Below are 24,862 nucleotides of genomic sequence, written 5' to 3'. Positions count from 1 at the left end.
TTTGAAACCTCAGATTTGTGATGTTATATAAGAAAAAGAGTCAAAATGGCAGCGGCCTCAAAAGTTATAGTAAGTTAGGAAGACCTAATTTCTTTTTCATATGCCATTTTACTGTAGGCTGATGCTATATGGTGCACTTTTCATTCGTAAACAGTTTGGGAGAGCAAACAGAGATTAATTAATGTCGTTGTGGCGTAATGCTGGGCGGATGGAGCAAATGTTAATGAGAGATACCTGCGCGGCACACAGGTCGAGTCCCACAGAGGAACTCCAGAAGGATATAAGGAGGATCCATGACAGTAAAGGGTGAGAGAGTGCCAGGCCTGGGACACTTGCGTTGCGGTTTTATTATGTTTATATGCGGCAGTCAGCATCTTCCTTCCCTGTGCCTTGAGCTTTGCTACAGCAGTGATAAAATTATTTAATGGTCTATCAATCATAGGTCCATTTAGATGTTATAAGTGTTGCCACAGAAACAATTACGGAGTCTGAGCGATTGGGTGTTTCTTCAAGTATGAGCATTTCGGCCCCTGCGGACTAGAAAATATACCTTTTCCGAATATTTTTGGAATAAACAGCTGAAGGGTTAACTTCATAGCTAGCATTTTTAATTTTCTTTATTTTCCTCACATATAATATGTATAACATTTCATCCTGTGCACACTGTGGGACGGTCATAATAATATTTGAAATTAGATTTAGATTAGATTTAAACCAATAAATATAGAAATGACCAGTGATCAGTTCACTCTGTTCTCTGACAGAAAGCCAGAAATACTGATTTGAGCCCTTTCACGTCTTCTTGCGCTTAGACAATTTCACACAAAATGATGTCAAAATGCCCATCTTGGCGAGCATCCTAGTAAACATAGTCAGTTGTGTCTTAAGTGAATGTAAACAGTGAAGATAGAAAACACACGTGTAACAGTATCAGTATATTGGATCCGTGCATTAGACTTAAAGTGACACCAGCCTAATATACCTGCTGCTGTCTGTTTTTAATGTTAATCAAATGTTAATTTTGTAACTTTAATAAGGATTCATCTATATTTAATGTATGCAGTGAAGATTATGCTGTTATTTTACATTTGAATACTTTATCAATATAATACTTTATTTCCGTACCTAATCTGTATCCAACACTACTGTTAGATCTACCTGAAAAGCACCATTTATTTAATTTCTATATTTGTTCTTTTGTACCATTATATTTTGTGTAGTTTGATTATTTGTTCTTATTTTATTACAGACTGTTTACTTGTCTTTAATACAGGGTCCCTACACATTTTCCATTTCAAAATTTCAAACATCTCTATAGATTTTCAGACCATATTAAACATAAATGCTTCATAAAGCATTCTTTTAAGCTTTATATTTGATATATACTACAGTCATCTATAGATATTTGAATTTTCTCAGAGGTTTTTTTCAATGATTTTCTCAAAGTGACAACATACAGATTTCCTTTGTGTGTCACTGCCATTTTATTCTACGATGAAAACAAGAGCATGGATGCACATTAATTAATAGAGATCTATTTGCTCAAAACTTGGCTTTCCTTAGGGTTATACTTCAAATATCAAGGCCTAATGTCCAATTTAACACATTCTCTGTGGCAGCCAACAAATCATGAAAGGAAATGTGCTGATGACAATACTATTCTGCCTATTTGCTATACTATTTGCCAAGTTCAAGGGTCTATAAGAAATACTGGTACTGTAAAAAATGTGGCTTTTGTTAGGGAAGTACATCATATTTCAAGGCCTTAGGTCTGCTTTAACACATACTCTGAGGCGGCCAAGAAAGCACACCGCAGAATAGGCTGATGGCGCAATAGTGGCTCAGTGTGCATTGTGCTATGTGCTAAGTTTAAGGGTTTCTCGTGAGCACACGGAAGTCTGTACATTTTTTTATTTTTGCAAAGGTCCTTTTAGAGGCTCTGTAATACAGTGAGTGCTAAGAATATCGCACCTAAAAAAAACAAACACTTAAAACCTACATTTTGCATAATGACCTTTAATTCATTCAGTCGTGTTTGACAATCACTAAAGAATCAATAAACAGCTGCCATAAAAACACCCTTCTTGAATAACAAATGTATTTTCATTCCATTCTTAATTTTCTTTTATAAATGAAAATGAAAATATTTTTCCATACCCTGCTTTCTTTTTTCAATACTTCTCCAAATTATACTTTTCCCTATTCATATTTTGGAAATTATATTTTATATTTATATATTATATTAATGTAGATTGTTTTCATTTGCATTATTCTTGATTGCCATGTAAAAAAGACAGGAGAGTAAAATAAAATTGTACTAGCCAATGGCAACTCAAGCTTCAGTGTGTCCGTAGAGGGTTGCAGTCTCTGCCCTGTTTTGGTGCTGGCAGGATTTAGTTGTCTAGTACTCTTTGTACCTACTTGTTGATGTCATCTAAATATGTGCAAATTTTAAGACACGCACAAGGACCTTGAACCACCTGTATTTTTGCACATTTGGCTTATCAGAGCTCATCAGGAGTAGTCAAGTATTAGAACATAGGCATTTTTCCAAAACACAGCCCTTCGGCAAACAGTATTAGTACATAGAGTACTTTCTTTCACGCAAACCCAAACAACACTAGAGGCGGAGAGATTGAAACAGAGATCCGAGGGAGAAGAGAGGCAGGAAACAATTAGGGAAACCAAAAGAGATCATCAGATTCCAAGAACTGTGAGTGAATTACAGAACATTTACAAACAAAACTGATGGACATACTCCTTAAATGTCTTTTAACGTGTCCTGTTTATAGAACAGCTTACATACAGTATTAAGTTAATAATAAATTGATGGTAATATAAATAAAAGTCCAATCGAAGGTGGTGATTTTAACCGACTACACCGATCTCATTCCTCAAATGTCCTGAAATGTATCACTCCTGTTTATAAATGAACTCTGAGTGAGATTAATTGTTTTAAATGCTCTAAAACTGGATTAACCCCAGCGTGTGTGAATTAATGACACGTCCAGCAGTGTTTTGAGTAGCTTATTGTCATTTCTAAGGTTCAACAGAAGCTACATCTTACCTTGCCATCCTGGTTTGCATTGGCAACGTTTGGCGTTGCTTTCACACTGTCCCCGCAGAGGAAAGCCACAGTCAGAGAAGCAGTAGGGCACATCACAGGCATCTCCTTTCCAGCCGTCCTCACATACACACTGCACAGACTCACTGGAATTCCCCACACGACACTCCCCATGGTCAGAGCAGCTATTGGGGCATGTGTTCAACCTGGGTAGAGAAGAAAGAAAAATCTAATGCAATGGGTATATCGATATCGATGTTGGTCTACCATTGTTTGGACAACCTAGTCAACTTCCTGCTAACAGCACATTACAGGTAGCCCAACCCTAAAGACTGCTCAAAAAAGCAATGTTTTGATAGAGCTGTAGTGAGAGCAGTGCTGTTATTGATAAAGGGATGGTTCATCCAAAAATTTAAATTCGGTCATCACTTACTCACCCTCATGTTGTTCCAAACCTGTATTAATTTTTTTCTTCTGCTGAACCCAAAAGATGATATGTTTTCAGAAACCAAACAGTTGATGGGACCCCATTGACTTCCACAGTTTTTTTTTGTTACATACTATTGAAGTCAATGGGGTCCATCAACTGCTTGGTTACTCATATCCTTCAAATTATCTTCCTTTGTTTTCAGCACTTATTTCATACAAGTTTGGGACAACTTGAAGGTGAGTAAATTACATAATTTTCATTTTTGAGCCGCTAAACTAGGGGTGCAGACCAAAGTTGCAAATTTAATATGTCCGCAAAATTGGAATATTGCATAAAATGCTTGCGATTAACACAGAATTTCCATCCCATGTGTTCAAGAGAACAAAACAGTTACTTACTGGAAAAAGTTGCTGCAATCGGGGAAGCCACTGTGGCTCTTTTTCCCCCCCATCATAAATGACTTGCATCTCAGAGAGCGCAGATAAAACACAATAAACACTATCGTTATCTTGCGTTCAGATGCTTGGTGTTTGGGATCGCAATATTCTGAGACACTTCTAGAAGGTCATCATTCCCAATCATTCTGATGACAGACTTTGGTTCAGGCATTTCTAAACAACCAAACCAACGTTTGAGATGCTGTGCAATGAAATTGGTCTGCTAGTTAGTCCAGTTATCCAATCACATACATTGTCGAGGCTAAGTCACCTTTAGAGTAGAGTCATAGTTGCACATTGAGGGATTTATTTGGTAAATGTTTTTCCATCGTATTTTATGCATGTGTTCTTTTTGGATAAAACAAAAAAAATGCATCTACCTCAATTTTTACATGCATCTTAAGCCAAGGACACACCAAGAGTTTTTTCGGTGTGTTCCGCACCGTTGGCTCTAGTCAGACGCCGTCAGGTTTTTTTTGGGCCGATTCTACATTTAACTACCTTTAGCATTTCCATCCAGCATTTGTTTATGCAATATCCCAAAAATAGGGGAATAGAAACATAGCTACTCACGTTTCATGTTCTTTTGGCACTGAATAGGCAGTCTATTCTCTGCTATTTGTGTTAACCTAAAACAGACTTTGCAATTTTTTGAAGCATTACAATCACTCCGTTATTGCAAGGCCTTGCAATATGTATAATCACAATTTGTCCCAGGGATGCCACAATTCTCAATATAATATTGAACCGTTCGGCATCCATGGTTAAATACGCGCTTGTGAATTGCGGTTTTTCGGTTTTGCATTGAAATAATCTTTCTACAAATTCTATGATTTGCCTCCATCCCAATACTGAACAACGCGACATACATTCACATCACACGTGTGTGGTAGAGTTATACTCACGGAACACTATGGATATTCACAATCAAGAAAGTTCATTATTTGCATGCGTTTTAAAGCCTTGCTGGCTCATTCGCGTGCACGGTTTTAACATGCGCTTTTCCGAGCGTGCGCACTAAACGCCTGTCAAACACGTGATTACTGAACTAAGTAGTCGTCTTACTGCGCTAATAATACTGTCAAATACACACAAGGTTAACATAAACACAGTCGGTTATGTCTAAAGTGAAAGTAAAGTTAGATGCACGGAGGTCTTAAATTGACAGCAGTGCAGTAGTGAACACGCTGTCCTTAAAGGGACAGTTCACCTCTAAAATTATGTCATTATTTACTCACTCTAATATTGTTCCAAACCTGTATTCATTTCTCGATGAAAGAATTTTAATTTTTAAATAAACTATCCCTTTAATGTTAATACAATAACAAAAGACAAAGAAAAAATCACTCATTGCTCTTGACTGAAAAAACTAATACAGTAGCTTTAATAAGAATCAATGTATATTTTATAGTGAAGTCTATGTAGTGTTTTATTTTTACATTTATTTATTCAATTTCATACTTAAATGCTGCTGTACAGCTCTGAGCTGCCAGTGTAAATCTTTATATATATATATATATATATATATATATATATATTTTATATTTTACAATACACTAGGAATGTGTACAAGGTTTTTTTTAAAGTAAAGTTTTAAGTTTAAGTAAGGGTTTTCAATTCTTTAAAGTAAAATAAAGAAAGAGAAAAAAAATAGTCTTTATTCTGCTTAAACTCTTGCTGTTCTTGTCGCCTAAGAATAGAATAATAAAAAAAACTGATGTGACAAGCCATTAGAACCGAACCGAACCGAAAACCGTGGTTAAAAACCGAGGTATGTATTGAACCGTGGACTAACTGTATTGTTGCATCCCTAATTTGTACCTACAATATTTTGCTTAGATTTTGCACCCCTATTGTTTACCTAAACTATTAAAATTGTTTACATGAATGAAATTATGGATGAAATACAAATATTATTTAAAGGGGTGGTTGCATGCGATTTCACTTTTTTAACTTTAGTTAGTGTGTAATGTTGCTGCTTGAGCATAAACAGTATCTGCAAAGTTACAGCGCTGAAAGTTTAATGCAAACGGAGATATTGTCTTTTAAAGTTATATGGCAGTTTATTGCCTACAAAAGCGGCCGGTTTGGACTACAACAAGCTTCTTCCCGGGTTGGTGACATCATAAACCCTTGCTATTAACATAAACACTGCCCCCACGAACACGCAACAAAGTGGGCGAGGCCACGTCGCAGTCATTACGAAAGAGAGAGAGCTGTTGCAGAACTACAAACTACATTTGGCCATCTAACCAATCTAAGACCATTGCGTTTTTCGGAGGGATGGGCTTCATAGAAGCAGGAAGCAAACGAGCCGTTCAAAGGACAGTGGAGACAGCGGTGTGGAATAAAGGTAAAATATAAGAAAAATACAGCGTTTAAAAAAATAAAAAAAAAATTAAGACATGTTATACTGCGCCCCATAAACACAACCAAGCCTAGAAAAAAACCACGGAACTACCCCTTTAAATAAATATTATTTCTAGTGCTGGGCAATCAATTAATCGAATCCAAAATAAAAGTTTACATAATAGATGTCTGTGTACTGTGTATAATTGTATATATTTAAGAAATATTTGCATGTATATACTGTATATACTACAAATATTTCTTAAATATACACATGGAGTGTGTTTTTATATATACACATAATTATACATGGTACACACACACATATTATGTAAAAACAAACTTTTATTTTGGATGCGATTAATAGTTTGCCCAGCACTAATTATTTCATAAAAACATTTATAATTTTCATTTAAGATGAAGTACTAAAATTACTAAAACTAATTTATTTATTTATTATTTTCAACGCCATGTCAGCACTAAAACTGAAATAAAAATAAAGGCTAAATAAAAATATAATAAACTACATTACTAATAAAAATGACAAAAGAACAAAATGACTAAAAATAAAATAAAAATAAAATTCAAAATGAATAAATGTTAATAAATACTAAAGTAAATACTAAATACTATAACAAAAACGAAATATTAAAATAACTTTTCAGTAAGTCAACCTACAAACGGTGTGCTAATAGTCTCTGCACTGATAGGAATGTTTTTATGTTGATTTAAAAAAAAAAAATTGTTATGATTGATAATTGCAATAGTTTTATAATGTCAAATGAAATCAAACATGCAAATACCGTGCCTTCTTATTCGAAGCTTAACATTTCCAATACAGGAATACATTGCCATATAACGCTATTTTTAAACTCTTTCAACACGATGACATCAGTTTAATGATTTTTCTTGCACCAACCACACCTTATGTAAGCCTATTGTTACACTGTTTGCTTAGACATTTACCTTTTCCAGTGCACAGTTAGGCATTGTACTCAGCAGACATTAGATCTTACCAATATTGCGTGACTACTTCCCCTACAACAGTGTCTGGCTATACAGTGAACGTTTTGTCTACAGTAAAATGGTCTTGATTTAGAAAAGCTGCCGTATGCACGGATTCAGCGACACACAGAGCAGCAGAGCCGTTTCGCAGGGTCCGTTAAGCATTTACAACAGCAAAGCAAATATAAACTTACACAATACTTTTGGTTAATATTTTAACCATCTAAAGTTAATAATTGCTTTCGTAGTTGAGAATCTCAAACAGCTGTGTTGAGGGAGAAGCTATTCGAATTCAACCTGAACTGAAGTGTGTAACAACAGCCGCATTAGTAGGCAGCTCACTCTCCTCTAAAGCTGAACATGGGGGAAAAGGGACAGCAGAGAATAACAGGCAGTCTAGCATCTGTCTTTCAGCTTTACGTGTTTTTTTGAGTGTCTGCAGTGTGTGTCAGGCTTGGTGTTTGATGTTCTATTGATACAGCACTCCAGTGTTTTTTGGGTCCCCGTGAATGCAGTCGCTATAGAAACTGCCGCAGTCGCCGTCAGGACTTCACATGAGCAGTTCCTGACACAGACACAGAGGTCAAAGACATCTGCGCTTCCTCTGTCCCGCTCTTCTTAAATTACTCTGACCTGCATTTTCTTGTTCTAGCTCTTGTTCTCTATCGTACAAGAGCCTTAAAGGGACAGTTCAGCCAAAAAATGGTTTTCATGGACTCTTATATCCTTCAATCATGGACTCTTATGTCCTTTACCATCACGGGAATAAATTACAAAAATGGAAAATAAATTAAAATGGAAAAAAGTCATTGTAATATTTCACGATATTACGGTTTTACCTTGGTTTTTAATCAAATATTGCAGCCTTGGTGAGCACAAGAGACCTCTTTTAAAAACACAAACTAATCTTATTGTTTATACCATATCGTTTATAAAGCAGAATGTACGTTTTTCTGTGAAAAACGCCTTGACCTGTTTGTGATTTGTCACTGTAATGAAGTGGCTGAAATGACAATATACCAAACTTTACTTGACTTGAGGCATATGAAACTTCAGCATTGCAAACTTCTTTTGCGTTTCACAGAAGAAAGGAAGTCATACATGTTTGGAAATGCGTGAGAGAGTAAATGATGACAGAATTCTCCATTTTGGGTGAACTATCCCTTTAGAACACATACACATTACCCAGAATCCTCAGAGCTCCTCAGCACCCATGGACAATAAGGCCCTGTCACTGCAGCCAGGTAGATGGCGTAACTACACCCTTATACAGCCACAAAGTATCCATTGCCATTGATGGACTTTCACAAGTAGCCATATATCTGGGATTTCAAGGTACTTGCCTTTAAAAAAAATTGCCTCTATATGCTATTATAAAGGTTCCTAATTTTGTTTTGGAGGTCTCCTACAACAGGTTCACATGCATCTAAGGTAAAAAAAAAACACATTTTCTCACAATATACATTGCAGCATCACCCCTTCTCTCAGAGTGTCTGAAACGCTTTTATAAAGGATTCGGTCTTGCTAAACCTACTGTGCTCTGATTGGTCAAATGGCCCAGTCTGTTGTTCTTGGTCTACCATTTACAGCGTGTATAAACAAAACGGTTATTACCATATCTGAATTTCAGCTCCGGAGGCTTCCTCAGCGCTTGTATACACAGTGATATGAACAGAAACGATGGTGTCGGTATTACCGTATCAATTAGTCATCATTTGAAAGTGCATGCAAAGTGGATTTACTTTAGCTGCGCAGAAAACAGCGTCTTCTCAACATGTCGACAACACGAACCAAACTCTTTCAGGTCTCAGCTACAACTCCAGTGTTTGAGTGTGGGTCAAAGTAGACGTTGTTCGCGAGCAGCCAATGAAGACCAAAGGCTGGCATTACACAAATTTGTTATGTAGGTTTGAGAAGGAAGTAAGACTGGAATTACTGATGACTATTCAGGCGGTTCAGAATTGGTTAATTCATTTAGGAGACAATAACTCCATTTATTGCACAAATTGATCTTTGAAACAGCTATATTGTACATATCCGAAAAAGCATAATAGGGGCACTTTAAATAACCTAGTGTTCATAGGTTAAGGATAGCTTTGAAATTGACCTTAATATACAGCTTAGTCATTTTTTTACAAGAAACAAGCCCTGCAAGTTTCTTCCAGTCTACTGCGTAAACAGGCAGATGTTTGGAATCATCTAAACTGAAAGTGACTGATTTGGAATGCTATGTAGGCAGCAAACTACAATAATGTCTTTGAGTACACTACCATTCAAACATTTGGAGTCAGCTTGTTTGTTGGTTTGCTTATTAAATTTAACGCCATGTTAGCATCGAGGCTATTTATGTGGCAACACAAGGTCAATATCACCATCCATAAAATATAAAAATTATATAAAACATTTCAACTAGAAAATCTAAAATACATTTTGGTGATACATTCCAAAATATTCCACGTAAACATGTTTCTGGATAAAAACGTTTTCTAGCAGTATCATAAAAATTAGTCCAAACGAAATGTACTTCTTTTGGAGTCAGAAGATTTTTTAAATGTTTTTGAAAGAAGCTATTAGAATATAAAATGTATTATTTTATTAGAATAAAAAAGTAAAATATTGTAATATTCTTAAGGCACAATAAGGAAGATTTTTGGATTAAAATGTTATGTATACATTTTGTTTACTTGCAGACTTACATTATCCCAAATGTTTCCAGGAATGTTGTTTAAATCTTGTTTTCTTGATATAGCGCGAGTACCAAGTGTTTTTACCAGGCGGCAACCTCCCACAGTTTCTCTTGAAGCCAATATGGAAGTGACTTAAACTGCAATTCATCGACTGGCCACTAGAGACAGCCTCCAGAAGGGAGCAGAATCTCATTGAGCCCCATGTTAAAATGCAGACAGCAGAAAAAAACAGGTTTACAGCCTGGTTCAAATTGTGGTTTTGGTCTATACGGCTAATTTTGCCCTTCATGACAACTGTGAGGGGGGTGAATTTTTTATAACTCATTCGTTTACATAATATGAAGCCTTAAAGTGCTGCATAATTAAGGGCGTGGCCACTTTGAGTGACAAGTGGATAGCCATTTATCTGCTGTCTGTTAGTCGATGACGCGCTGCCAAGAAGGCAACGGCCATCTCGTCCCTACTTTACATTTCAAAACTGCTCTTCAGAATCCTATGGGTGACGTCACGGACACTACGTCCATTTTTTTTTTTCCAGTCTATGGTTTTTTCCATGCCTAATATCGATCTAGCGCACTGCAGTGTGCAACAATAGTAGCCGTAAAACAGCGCTGCGTTACCCCACATACGCATGAGCAGAAGAAGCGGAAGTGGTCGTCTGCGGCATAATAAAAGCTCTGCGAAATCAATGCGTCATCAAGCTACGCCTTTGTTTTGAATAAGCTACGCCTTTGTTTTGAATAAGCTACGCCTTTGTTTTGAATAAGCAACGCCTAGCGGCGAAAACTTACATATTGTGGCTTTAATTAACTGTTTTGTAATTTAATACATTTTAAGATGTAACGTAAGATGAATTTCTGCATAATTTCTCCAGTCTTCATTGTCACATGATCCTACAGAAATCATTCTAATATTCTGATATGCTGCTCAAAAAAATGAAAAAAAGAATTAAATATTATCATCACCATTAACAATGTTGAAAACAGTTGTGCTGCTTAATGTTTTTGTGGGAACCGTGATACATTTTTTTTTCAGGATTTTTTGATGAATAGAAAGGTCAAAAGAGCATTTATTTACTTGTTCCTCAATTCGACGCTGTCTAAGCAAGCAACTCTAGGTTTTGTAACAGGACTACATACTGCTGTGAGCATCAGCCTGTTTTGGTCCAGGAATTAAAGCTTACCTGTAGGAGATGTTGAAACCAGTGAGATTATACGCAGCGTCACTGAAGAAGTGCAGCAGTGCGAAGCCAGACTGGGCCACCACCTCCGGGATGGTCTCATTGCTGTAGCTCTCAGGAACAATCAAACCGCTGGAACATGAAAGAGAAGAACACAGAATCTTTAATACCTCTGCTGAAAGGGAACGCAACAGATTTAATGGTTTCATCGCTTTCTCATTTAGTTGTACTCTATTAGAGGGTCTGTGTACTTTATAATGGGCTGTATAAAAATGATAAGTGTTGGGTTTTTGTATGAATTTGAAGATTTTTGTAGATGTTCTGTCAAATATTGCTCAAACTATTGGCATATTGGTGTGAGCACTTTTGAATCACTATCCAGACTAGAAGGCTCACTTAATCGCAGTCCACAAAAAGGACTTATGATCACAGAGACAGCATTTATTTGATTAAAAAAATTATAATTATAATAAACGGTAACACTTTAGTTTAGGGTCCAGTTCTCACTATAAACAAGTTGCTTGTTAGCATGCATATTACTAAGATATTTACTAGGCTGTTTATTTGTACAATAAAGCACACATTAATTCCCTATTCTGAATGACCATATTCTACATCCCTTAATCCTACCCACTACCTTAACAACTGCCTTAACAACTACCTTAAATATATACAAGCAGTAATTATTTATTGAGACAAAAGTCGTAGTTAATAGTTAGTTAATAGTGAGAATTGGCCCCTAAAAAGTCAAACTGTAATGCTGTGAAATATAAAAATTTTAAATCATTTTTTTCCCTATGTGTTTTTATTGCTCTTAGGGCATGAAAAACAAGATTTTCAGATGTCCACTAGAATGGACAGCATGCGTTTATGGTTTAAACTGAAGAGATACTGTATTAAAAATAATACAGTAATAACACTGCAATATTGTGTGTATTTAACAAATACTAATATGGTGCTCAAGACACCTTTCTTATTATCAATAGCCGTATTTCCACCGAAATTACACGGAGTAATTTGTCCCAGGAACTTTTTTTCCCCCCCTCAGACCTGCTGCTGTCTGCGTTCCAGTCTAAAGTACCGTGAAGATTAGGCAAATTACGACATGACGTGAACGCATCTTCATTCCGGTGACGTAGGACTGCGCGTGTCTGTCCAGTTCCAGCTGGATTTTGTCCTCCCCACATAAGCTTAATAAAGCCTGAATCTCGTCGTCAGTCCATCGGTCGTATTTTTAAAACTCAACTGTTGATTTGAATATCAACCAATCAAATGCTGCGTGAACTCAACCAATCAGCATGTTCAGAATAAAAGTATTCATTTCTTAAAAGAAAAAAAAAAATCTTACTGGCTTTCAATTTATGAAAGGTAGTGTATTTCACAGGGTGGTTCTCCTAATGGTTGTTGTCATGTTAAGATCACATTACCATTCAAATGCCATGCACTTTATCCTATTATCAGACACTTTTGGTTGAAGAATCAATCATGGATGACAGAGTATTTTCACCAGATCTCAGGTATGTTCCTAGGGGTCGTTCACACCGTTTAAAACCAGTGTCTGATGTGGTGCAAGTACACTAGCCCTCAGGACAACTCCGCATTTTAATCTGATCCTGGATTAACAGGTCATTACCTGGAAATCTCACTCCTCCGGTTTACACCTCATGCACACACAAAAATCAAGAGAAATTATGAGAATACCTGAAGGCAGCAAGTAAAGGAGAGTAGATGGAGTCTCCATCATACACGTACAGATGATCCCAGCTGCACTCAGTGGCAAAATGCTCAAAGCGAAGCCTCAGGATAGAGTTTGGCCTGCCGGAAAAAGATGACCATTAACCACCATAACACACACAAAGACTAGGTATCTGATATAGAGGTCAGCTACTTAACCCAAACCTGACAGGACCGGACAAACCATTTAGGGTGTTTTCAGACCGGTATATCGTTTCAAAACAGGGATTTAAATTGTTACAATGTTGCATTTTCTTCTATATTTATTAGAGTGGGAATCAGGGCTTCGTCGGGACAGCATTCTTGCAATGCACCTAACAAACAGAAGCCAGGTGTGAAAACACCTTATGTTTTTAATAAATAAAAATGTGCCTTATGGATATATATATATATTTGATATAGGATGGACATTCATTTAAATCTTGAGTTTAATCAAGTACATGATTATGACAATTAATTCACTGCATATTAACATTTACTAAATGCCAATCATTTCCCATTTTTGTGGCAAAAAAATTGTATCACGATTTTTTTAGGCAGGATCACCATCCGCAATCTCTTCACAATGTTTAAATTTTGGTTTTTAATACTATTTTGCAAGTTACTATCCAAAATGAATTCCCCATTTAAAAAAAAACATAGCCCTACAAGATAAGAAAAACATAATGACAGACCATTAAAGTCTGGCTTGTTTTTTTATTACCATATCAATAAACATCTATCATTGGTGTCTTCAGGGGGAGAGAAAAAGTAATCGATGATAAAGGCTTTAAAATTTAACAATAGTGTCAGTTGAGTTTAGTTCAGGTCAGGTCAGGTCGGGTTACAATGTCTCATTTACAGGCCAAGTCCCCCTGTAGTCAATAATTGTCTCCCTTAAAACTCAACTTTGATCACCAAAATGACATTTAAAAAAAAATCCTGTGAAAAATTGTTTCATTCATGCCTTAAAGTAGCTTGAATGTAACTCAACACCCTTGCTTCATTTAGTATGCGGAACCATGAATATACTAATTAGCCACGCCTCCACTCCCACCAGCCCAGAGATCCACTCGGTCAACTTTTACTCAAGTTACTGTAGTAAACGCTGCACAATGGTATCGCTCTTTACAAAGGCGGACACATAATGGTGATTAATATGATTAGCCTTTTGCTTGACTACGTTATCAACCAGCTAATAATGTGTTGCTAAAGTTACACAAACCATGTTCCTGTTCGCCATCTTAGTCTGCCTTCTAAAAAATCAGCCTCCTTAAAAACGCTTTGAACATCATAGAACGTCAGTGGAGAAAGGCATATAGTTTATCATAACATCATATAAATAATTCATATAATGAATCTATAATGCTAAAATTACCCGATTTTTCATATCAACAGAAAAATACACCAGGATAACCTGGTTTCTCTTGAGAGTCCTCTGCATAGTAATGATATGCTAAAGCCCGCCCGCACGTTGACATGATTGTTTACAAGGTAGTTTGTGACACAAGAAACACCAGCTATTTCAAACCACGTTTTTGAGACCGTCTTTGGTTCACTGCAGTTTTAAGGAGAACATATTTAGCAGCAATGGTGTTGACTTTGCACATGGTTTGTCTGAATGCATATAAAATAAAATAAAACACATAAACATACAGTGCACAGCATAAATGAGTACACTCCCTCTGAACAAAAACAAAATATGTATTTTCTTAATGATCACTAACACAATTCATGGAAAGATGGCAAAATTGAAATGTATTAAACATACACTTAATAAAACCAGAGAAATATATGTCATTTATATCCTTATACTTATATAACATAAGTAATATACTTATATAATACTTATATAAAATAAGTAAATCATCCAATTTAGTTTAAACGAAGGATTGCAGAAATGAGTACACCCTAGATTTCATTCAACAAATGTATAATATTCTAGTACTTAGTATGCCCTCCATAATTTGAAGTATACTGCTCTGATTGCTTCTTGGCATGGAGAGTACAAGTTCATGATAAATTGTCACATCTGTCCTGTTTAACTCCTGGATGATGACCTCCTTAAATGCCCTGATCTTTAATGGGGAGTGTTGCTCGACTCGTCTCTACAGAATCCCCACAGGTGCTTAAGAGTGTTAAGACTGGGTTAAATACATGTACACAGAAGGGTTTTCACCTTTGGAGAATGCATATCGTCATTGTCAAGTTGAAAAAAATACCCAACAACGCAGGGAATGAGGAGGGGGTAGCATCTTCGGTTTCAAGTTTTTGTATTACATCACACAGTGGTGTGTGAATTCATGACAGCATTGATAAAGAACAACTCTCACACACCTTTAGCACTCATACATCCCTATAAGAGCTTTACTATCACTGAACTTCACTTTGAGTACCAGGCACTTTTCACTGTACTCCTCCTCTAGCAACAGCAGAAATGATTGACTTGGTCTCATGAGACCAGAGTATGGATTCCCAGAAGTCTATGTTGTAAATATGGTCCTTGGAAAAGGCTAATTGCCTTTGTGCTTTGGCTACAGTAGGTAGTTCCAGTGTGGACAACAACCATGCATTTCACTTCTGCAGGCTGCATCTTACACTGTGAGATAAACACTAGGAGTGCAACGATACACCACGGTTCGCTTCATGTCACGGTTTTGGAGCCACGGTTTGGTTCTGTTTGCTGTGGAGTCATGGTTCATGGCGGGCACCAGCAATAATAACTTTATTCACTTTTAACTTAATAACAACAGCAATAATGTAACTTTATACATTGGCTTCACATTTCCTTTAGAGCAGCATACCTGAGTAAACTCAAATGAAATTAATGTCTGCACTGTAGACTAGTCAGAAATAATCTACTCATTTTACCATTTACCATAATGTTTAAAAAAAAAAAAAATTTGATGACACACAAGTAATGTCCCATTGTAGCCTACTTAAATATAATAAATAGGCTTACAAGTTAAAGATATTACATAGCAGTTTTTGTTAATACTATAAAGTAGCCACCACACTAATTTAAAAATAAAGAAAATAAAGTGAAAATAAAGTGGTATTATGTGTTTATGGAAACAACAGTTACCATGGCGAATACACTTCATGAACTGTTAATGAAACATGAAAACTGCATGCAAATAATTCCCAGCTCACACACGTCAAACCAGTTACGTGATTTATTGGTACTTTATTTTTATTTCATGACTTACAAATTGACATCATAACGTTGCATGCTCTTAGTTTCTCTTGCGCTTATAATAAACGGCGTGATAGGGCAGAGTGTGCGCTACGAGCACAGTATAACACCTTACAGGACAGGAAAGCGGTTTTCTGAGGTGAGAGATTTTTTATTTTGTAACAAGCTACGAAAATGACAATGTTGCTGAGACTCCTAGGTAGCATTTAGCCAACCTTGCTAATTTGGGAAACTGGCTCTCTTTGCCCTTCCACCATGCAGCTTGAGCGATCGCCCAAGTGACGTGACATGCACTTGGAAGACAAAAGTTAGTGTATACGTAGAAAATAATATTATTATTATAATATTTAGTAAAATACAGCTCTTATTTGTTGTTAAAAGTGTTCTAATTACTATTTAATCTAATGTCAAGGAAGAAAACAATTATTTTGTGGCATAAGGTGAAGTGAGCGCTGGGCCGGGGCAGCAGGGGGCAGGGCGCGTTCGGTTCGACATGGGAGTATTGCGGTTCGAACCGTGGGTGGCGTATCACGGTTTTTCGGTTCCGTTTGAATATCGTTACACCCCTAATAAACACTCACTCTCATAGCTTTTGCTGGCTCTGTGACACTCACTTGGAATTTCTCTTAATCTTTAAGTGGGCTATAAAACACTTTTAACACTTTTTTTTCTCTTTAAATGTTTTGGTTCAACATACTTACCTGTTGATCAAAAATTGCCTTAAACTTACACCAGAAAAAGTTTTATTTAGTAACTTTCAGGAGGGTGCACTCATTTTTGCAACACAACATTTGATCACTTTGATAGAAAATCTTTTTAACATGCTTCTTTGGTAATCGGTCAAGCAGACTTCCTGGAACATTAGATCTCTAAAGAACTCTAACATGACTGATTTTGTAATGTTTCAGAGGGGGTGTACTCATTTATGCTGTGCACTGTATAAACAACATTAAAAACTTGATTTTCACCACAGGGGGTCTTTGAGGTTTCAGAACTCTAATCTGAAAAAGAGAGTTGAATTTTTAGACCAATACTCACTGTCCCTCAATAAGCCACGTGCACTTGGTCTTGTATTTGTAGTTTCCTGCTCCGTCAGAGAGGTAGCCAGATGGTCCCGTTAGCCTGCGTATGAAAGACACACAATTGAAACACAGCGACTAAAACCCATTTTCACACGGTTTAAAAAAAATGCCAAACAGAGAAGAGTCTGCTGGCAAAAACAGAGCTCGTAATAAAACAAGAAAGAACATTGGCTTTTTGGAGATAAACTGAGTTTATCAGTTCTCTAACTGAACAAAAAGATTTTTACTACTATAATATATCAAAACTGGGAAGGAACAGACCGGTGCGTTTTGTATCACTAGTGCAGTGTCCGTTCTCGGAGCATATAATCACTTCCCGAGATTCCTGCCTTTATTAGAGAGAAGAATATGGTAAGCCGGTTCCCTCCGAAGCTTCGAATATTCGATGTTGATTACTACCAAAGCTTCGAAGCTCAAAAAATGGTATTCGGACCAGCGCTACTAAGAAATTAAAAAGACATTTATTTTAAATGTCAAGTCAAGTTAAAGCTACACTGTGTAACTTTTTTAGTCTATTCTTAGCTAAAAACACTTAGTTCTTTCAAAAATATATGTGCTCATTAATGTATATTTACTTCTTTCAAGTAATAAAGTATTCTCGTAAGTTTATAATATGCCATTGAAAATACATAAGGTAATGGGATCTAACGGTGGTCGCAATGTTGCCCCTCCATCTTGAAAGTACATTAGCCAAAGAGGGACATACCCGTAAATTCAAGCTTCGCCTTTTGCGTTTTAACCGGTTTTAACACTCGATGGCACTGTACAAAATTCCCTGCCTCGCGCATGTGCGCGTCAACTTGTTCAGACTTGTCTGGTGCATGCGCAGGGAGTTTTCATCTCAATTATACGGAGTTTTCCTGGCTTGTTTATTCCTCAAAAGTCTGTTTTTCCTTGTGTGGTATTTCTGTGCGTTAATAACTCCGTAAGTAATAATAGTTATTGTCATTGTAGATGTGTTTCAGAGTGTGTCATCGCGTAATTCAGTTGATGTCACCTCAGAAGTATTTTTGTGTCAACATACAATAGCGTAATGCTCACCTATTTGAATAATCATTCAGTTATTTTGTTATCAACAATGTTTATTCGTTTATAGAAAATATTTGCTTGTAATGTATGTTGATGGAAATATTTATCAGGTCTGATCGGCATATTAACAATTGTTATACAGAGCGCACTGCAGTGCTAAAGCTGTGCACACACTTTTGTAATCCGACACCGCTTGTTAGCAGCGGCAGCTCCGCTCCTTTTAATGCAGCTGCATTTAGCGCCTATATATGGTACAATAAGCTCTGGTTTACGGTTACATTATACAAATGTAACTTATAGGTATAGTTATACAGTTCTTAACTGTGTATCTTCTGTCATTATCATGTATATTTACCATCCTTATTTGTTATCTCACAGAAACCACATTTATGTACATATCCACGCAAACCTGTTTATGCCTTGCAATTGCATGCCTGAATAAACATTACTATCATCAAAGTTCACTCTGGATTAGCTGCAGTTCTTTCTAGCCGAATAATTAGGCCAGTTGAGTTCCAACCATCCCACTGCGCACAGAATATCCCACAGACACAGTGTCAACACAGTCACAGCGCTCCGTTCGCATTGACAAGTTTAAAACACTAAGGGAAGATATATCAATGCATAATGTATCTATCTATGCAATATTTTATTGTGCCGTTTCTTTTAACCGTTTAACATTTCAGTTACCGTGTGTGTGAAGATCAATACAATCTCTAGTTCAGTGTTGTGATCTAACAGACACCCGGTAGAAAGTAACACGATTTACAGCAGTTAAAGTCATTTTATGCGAAACCATAGACCGTTATATCTGCAGATCAAGCATAATAGCAGGAATATTGAATCATCTTGGAGAGAGTTTCATCGTGTTGAAGCTGAATGGAGAATGACTGACAGCCACAGCAGAGGAAAGCATTCGCGTGAATTTTAATTTAATGACTTAAATATTCATCTGTACCACACATTAAACTATGGAATGGCTTCAGAACACTTATAATATAGTGCATGAAGCGTTGATGATGCTTTTTAATGTTTTTGTGCCTTTTGTGGTGGGGCTTAACAATAACACAGAATATTATACGCACAGTATCGGATTTGGATCGGTCCTGTCTGACCGATACCCGATACAGCAAATTATGGCGGTATTGGAGGCGATACCGATTTTGAGTATTGGATTTTGCGCATCCCTGATTTTTACTACACAATTACCGTGGACAATATTTCACAATAACAATATTATGGTGATATCTATAGAAATTTTGAAAAATAAATTCTCCATAAAATAATGCAGTCACATTTGCCCTTTTTCTGCGATTTTTCACGGACGAAATTTAGTCCTTTCAATTAGAATCTGCCTGATCTGGAACTCTCCTTGAGAGCTTAAGATTGTATTACACAGATTTTGCATTGTCTTCAAGTTCAGTACTCATTTTACTGAGCTTCATACACTGTACATGCATTAGCCGTAAAATTTCACTGAGAACTTGCTAATGTGACTGTCCCTTTAAGGTGCAGTAACATCACCTACTATAAGTGTCAATGTGTTTATCTTCTATGATATTGTGAAATGTGTAGAAGTAGTATTACAACATCATTATCACAAATATTGTCAAAACATGTACATTGCGACACCCCATTATGATACAGCCAGGTGTGTGTGTGTGTGTGTGTGTGTGTGTGTGTGTGTGTGTGTGTGTGTGTGTGTGTGTGTGTGTGTGTGTGTGTGTGTGTGTGTCGATGAGTTATCTAAGCAACTGACTACAGTCTCAAGGAGCTTTGTTAACATTAAAAAAAAAAGTGTTCATTAACACACCCACAATCCTGTGGGAGCTGCACATACACTCTCCAGCAGACAGCTGTGACAAACACACAAAACCAAGACGTTATTCTCAAAGGAGCACAGCTCGATCTTCCACCCAGCCAATTAGATCATCATTCAACAACGTCCCATTAGAATCATTAACAATTCAAATCAAATCATGCATTTCTTCAAATAAAGCACAGGCGTTCGATAATGGGCAAAAACTTGCTGAATAATTGAGCTGTTGTGCTTTTTCCTGTCTCTATTCAGCCTTTATGATGACAGAAGACAGCCGAGAGAATGTCAGAAATGCCTGTCTGCCATAAGTGATTTCAAACCTGAGTCTACTGAGAATTAGATTTGCTAAGTGTGGCGGGAGCTTGCTGAGAGACAGAGCACTTAGTGCGAGCAGTACAGAATCTACCGAGAAGCTGAATGCAGTAGTTAAACAGAACAAACCATCAGTCGGTGTTTAGCAGAAACGCTGTCTTCGGTCAGGGTGACATTCTGGGAAAGGAATGGATGTTTCATGTGTAGAGGAAACAGTCAGGCTTCTGTACTTCTACAAACCATCCACTCAAAAGAGGCCATTTAGTAAAGCAGATCCTGTTGCTGATAATTATGTTATGGAATTATGAATTGGCCGGCAAATTAGACAACACGCAGCATACAACATCACGCTTTCATACAGAATATGCATCCTCTCTTTTTGCGATTTCAAACACAGTCAGGGACCAAATTCTATTAGTAGAAAGAAAAAATGCAGTATTTACTAGGGCTGGGCATTGACACAAACTTCACAATTCGATTTCAATTCACAAGCTTGCAATTCGATTTGATTTCGATTCGATTCAATATCGATTATTTTGGATATATATCAGGTACAATACATGGCAAATTTTCTCAAGGAAAACAAATCTCTTAACTAATGCTGCCTGTAAACTATGGGAGTCAGTTGTAGCCTACTATAATATCGAAGGTAAAAATTGTACTCAAACACTTAAAGGTCCCATGGCATGGCATTTTTCTATTATTTTATAATGTTTCCTGAGGTGTACTTATATTGTTAGTATGATTTTTACATCATAAAATGTCATAATGTAGAAATAAAAGGCATTTTTTCTATACTGCTGTTTGCCCTGTGGCTGAATGCCCTGTTTCAAGAGGCGTGTCTGCTGTGAGACTTAGTAAAAACGCCCACTGTTGTGATTGGCTGACATCTTTGCATTTGAAATGAGCGGAGGGGGCGTGGTTTAATGAGGTCTACGACGCACGAGCTGCTGCCAGAGAGACGGATGGACCTGAGTTCACTTCACATCAGTTCTCTTCTCAGCACGTCTCAGTTCAGGGTGAACTGTTGTAGTTACTAGAATATACTTCAGGTTATTGGTTTATTTTCTAGTCGGAGGGACTGTCACTCATGTCAGAAAGTTAGTAACTTTAGTAAATTATGGATCAGCGCTGACTCGAGACGCGAACCGTTTAGAACGATTCAGTCCGATTTGGTGAACTGGTTCGGTTCACTAAAAAGAACCGATTCAAAAGAATGATTCGTTCGCGAACCGGACATTACGGAGACGGAGCGATTGCTAACAAAGTTATTTATAGTAACTACGGAGTTGTGAGAGCGCTGTCTGTCAGCGCGAGTTTATTGTGTTTGTATCTGAGAGTTCTGAATAAACAGAGTCCCAGTCACGCCGAGTCCGTCTTCATCATTATTCTACCAACTTTGTAACGGCTGCAAACTTAATCGAAGATGGTCACCCTGTCTGTGGAACATGCCAGAATAAAGTCGCTGTAATAGGGGGAAACACTTCACATCTGCGAGCAAGGCAAGTGGACTTAGACTACGTCTGGTATTACTACCACTCACACTAGCCTCTTTGGCGGTTGAACTTAGTATAGTCTTCTCAAAAGCCATCGGTTATAATCGCGCTGCGCATTATAACCAACCACACGTGTTTCTAATAATAAGGGGTGTTCAGATTAGCCGGAGTTATGTTCAGAGCGTGCGCCGCTCTCACTCGCTGAAATCTGCTCTCAAAGCGGAGATGAATGTGCGATGTACGCAGGAGATTCACTCATCATACCGTGGTTGACTGTTTCTGTTCTATTTCAGCAGCGAGAATAGTTTCAAACAAACACAGCAGAACCACAGCGCATCTGATATGACTGGCATAACGCTGGCGAATTTAGGGACCGTCTCTAAAGTTACACACAACATTGGTAACGTTACACGTTTCAAAGATCAGCATTTGAAGAGAATGACTTTGTCATCAAACTGACTGTAAAGTGTTCATCTAGGTGTCAGGTATGATGCACACATTTTGATATTTAATCAAATAAACGGTCAAATCATATGGAAATATGGATATGCATTATTTCATAGGATACTGTTTGGGCTCTTACACAAAACATGCTAGATTTAAATGTGACTGATAGAACACTGATGAGAATTTTGCTTGAGAATATATTTACAGAGATAATATTAGAGATTATATTTATGCGTTGCTATTGACGGCTGCCATTATAAGGAAGGAAAACCCACAGAATCTAGCTTTAAAAAGTGCTTAGAGCTGCTTTATTTATTTGTTGTATGTTGATTTTCAAATATAAAACTTGTTGAAATGTTTTAAGTGTGTGCATCTATTCTTTTTGAACACTTTCATCTCATTAGAAGAAAAACGTGATAATATTGATAACCGTGATAATTTGGGTCACTATAATCGTGATGTGAAATTTCCATACCGTTTCATCCCTAAATTACACTCAATGTTTTTTAAATATAAACATTTAAATGGTGGCCGTCATAAAAACGTTTACTGTGCCAGATGTATCTATGAAATATGGTGCATATATTCAGCAAAATGCTCCTCTCTAGGGTTAATGTTTCTAGCTGACTAACGATTTTATGGACACTGATGGTTTTTCTGAGGTAAATGTGACATTACATGACATTGTTTTTCCACAGTTGAAACACTGATTGAGCAATTCCATAAGACATTATACGGATTTCAGTACGTTTCGGTACCAATTGATGCTACAATAACAAGTAATTTATGTGTAGGCTACATAGCCTATATTTTTGCGGGAGCGAGACTGAAAAGTCCAAGGTCATAAAGTCTCTGAGGTCATAAATTGATGGACATGGCCAGCAACAATACTAGGCAGTGGCGTTTAAATGATGCTCAAATGGTAAGAGGCCCAAAGTGTGCCAAGAAAATATCCATCACACCACCAGCACCTGTTCACATCAGACCAAAATGCTTAGATGTGAAAGATGGGTTTAACATCAGTGTTTTTGGGAACATAAATTATTATTATTATTATTATTAGGCCTATTATTGTTATAAATAACACCCATCAGCATCCAGATGGACTACACATCGTTTTATTCATATAACTGAAGCATGAAACAACAATCAGAATGGTAAAAAGAGAGGAAAAAATACAACCATTCTGATATATCAAATAGTAATCATGGACAGCTTGTCTAAGATGATTATTTGAGAGTAAAATAACCACAGCTCACTTCACACGACCGCGCTCGTGTTAAGGTGCACGAGCGCCAGGCGCGTGTAAAATGGCAATGCATTTCAGTATTTAAATGTACATTTTTCATAACGTGTGTAACATTGAGCAAAATGATAATTTTGCTTCAAATGCGCAAAATTTTTAACGTTCTCGGCGAGACGTTCTAACCATAAATATCTATGGTTCTAATAACGTACTGGTCTAACAGAACAGTCACTGCCAGACGCGTGTAATCATTTCTGTGTTCTTGCTCAACTTCATCTGCCAGTAAACGCTTCGCTCTAATAGCTCTGCTGCCGCCATGTTTGCAACACCTGGCCCCGCCTTGATGCGATGATGGACAGGCCGGGGCGGAGACTTGATTGGCTCGAATTGCATTTTCAATTCCACATTGAATTTACATTTTTTATAGCAAGACAAACTTGTCACTTTATGGGGGTGAGCAAAAACGCACCGTTTATGTGTGTCCCTTAAAATGCAAATGAGCTAGTGCTCCCGGCACAGAGGGCGGAGCTTCAAAAGCTAATGCTGCTGTGTCAGGACAATCTCACACACTGAAAACGTCACTAGCAGTGTTCAGTTCGAAACCGAGTCGGACAATAATGCCTACAGAGGCAGAGAATATATGCTGCAAGGAGATAGAACAGGTATAGTTTAGTTTAATTACGGTTATAACTTATGTTGTCATCTTGCTTTTATCTACTATTAGCACAAGCTTGTTGTGGAGGACCCTGTCCGAATGATGGCAAAAACTTTACTGACGATTTTAAATAAGTTTTTTGTACTTCACACAAAAAGATGAAGCGTCTGTTTCACTCCAGCTGAATAAAACAGTACAAGAAGTGCGCATTAAAGTCTTGTCCATAAACACTCTCTCCTTTGCATTATCATCAGCATATACAGCAAATTACACAGAAACGCTCGTTACAACTAACAGTAAACTAATATATACAGACCTTATGCCTTTTCGAGGGGTGCTTAATAAACGGGTAGACTTTATATCTGGAAAACAACGCTGTAATAAAGTGTGTGCTCTCCCTTTCATTACAGCCGTGACCAGTATCGCTCTGGAGACTATAAGCTGGATCACGAACAGTTGGTTCTGATCCATCCTTGAGTAACAACTTTTGAGCTAAACCGGTGTTTTGTATTGCCCCTCGTTCACAAAACAGTCTGGTGTAAAATGATCAGCGCAGACATAAACGGATTTAGTTCTATGGGGGCGCATTCCCTTCAAAAATAAAACTAGTCCACTGCGTCTCTGATTTATATCCACCCTTACATTCAACAACAAAACACTCGATTTGCTTACGAGGTACCGGTATTCTTGTTGCTACAGCTGGAGAAAATGGCGG

At 37.2% G+C, this 24,862-nt stretch overlaps 1 protein-coding gene across 4 annotated transcripts in view; it reads right to left on the bottom strand.

Moving 5' to 3' along the window:
- The window catches only part of atrn (attractin), a 95,458-nt gene that overhangs the window by 66,399 nt on the left and 4,197 nt on the right, over positions 1 to 24,862 (bottom strand). For all 4 annotated transcript variants that reach the window (XM_079842625.1, XM_079842622.1, XM_079842624.1 and 1 more), the window contains exons 2-5: positions 17,100 to 17,183; positions 12,854 to 12,967; positions 11,156 to 11,284; positions 3,068 to 3,270 (exon numbers count right to left, since the gene is read on the bottom strand). In XM_079842625.1, the coding sequence (XP_079698751.1) occupies positions 3,068 to 3,270; positions 11,156 to 11,284; positions 12,854 to 12,967; positions 17,100 to 17,183 (530 nt within the window). The remainder of the gene's footprint in view (positions 1 to 3,067; positions 3,271 to 11,155; positions 11,285 to 12,853; positions 12,968 to 17,099; positions 17,184 to 24,862) is intronic.

Source organism: Gobio gobio (genome assembly GCF_949357685.1).
Source record: "Gobio gobio genome assembly, chromosome: 18".
NCBI classification, from domain to species: Eukaryota; Metazoa; Chordata; class Actinopteri; order Cypriniformes; family Gobionidae; genus Gobio; species Gobio gobio.
The sequence above is the reverse complement of the archived record's forward strand: the minus strand, read 5'-3'. Positions and strand labels throughout refer to the sequence as shown.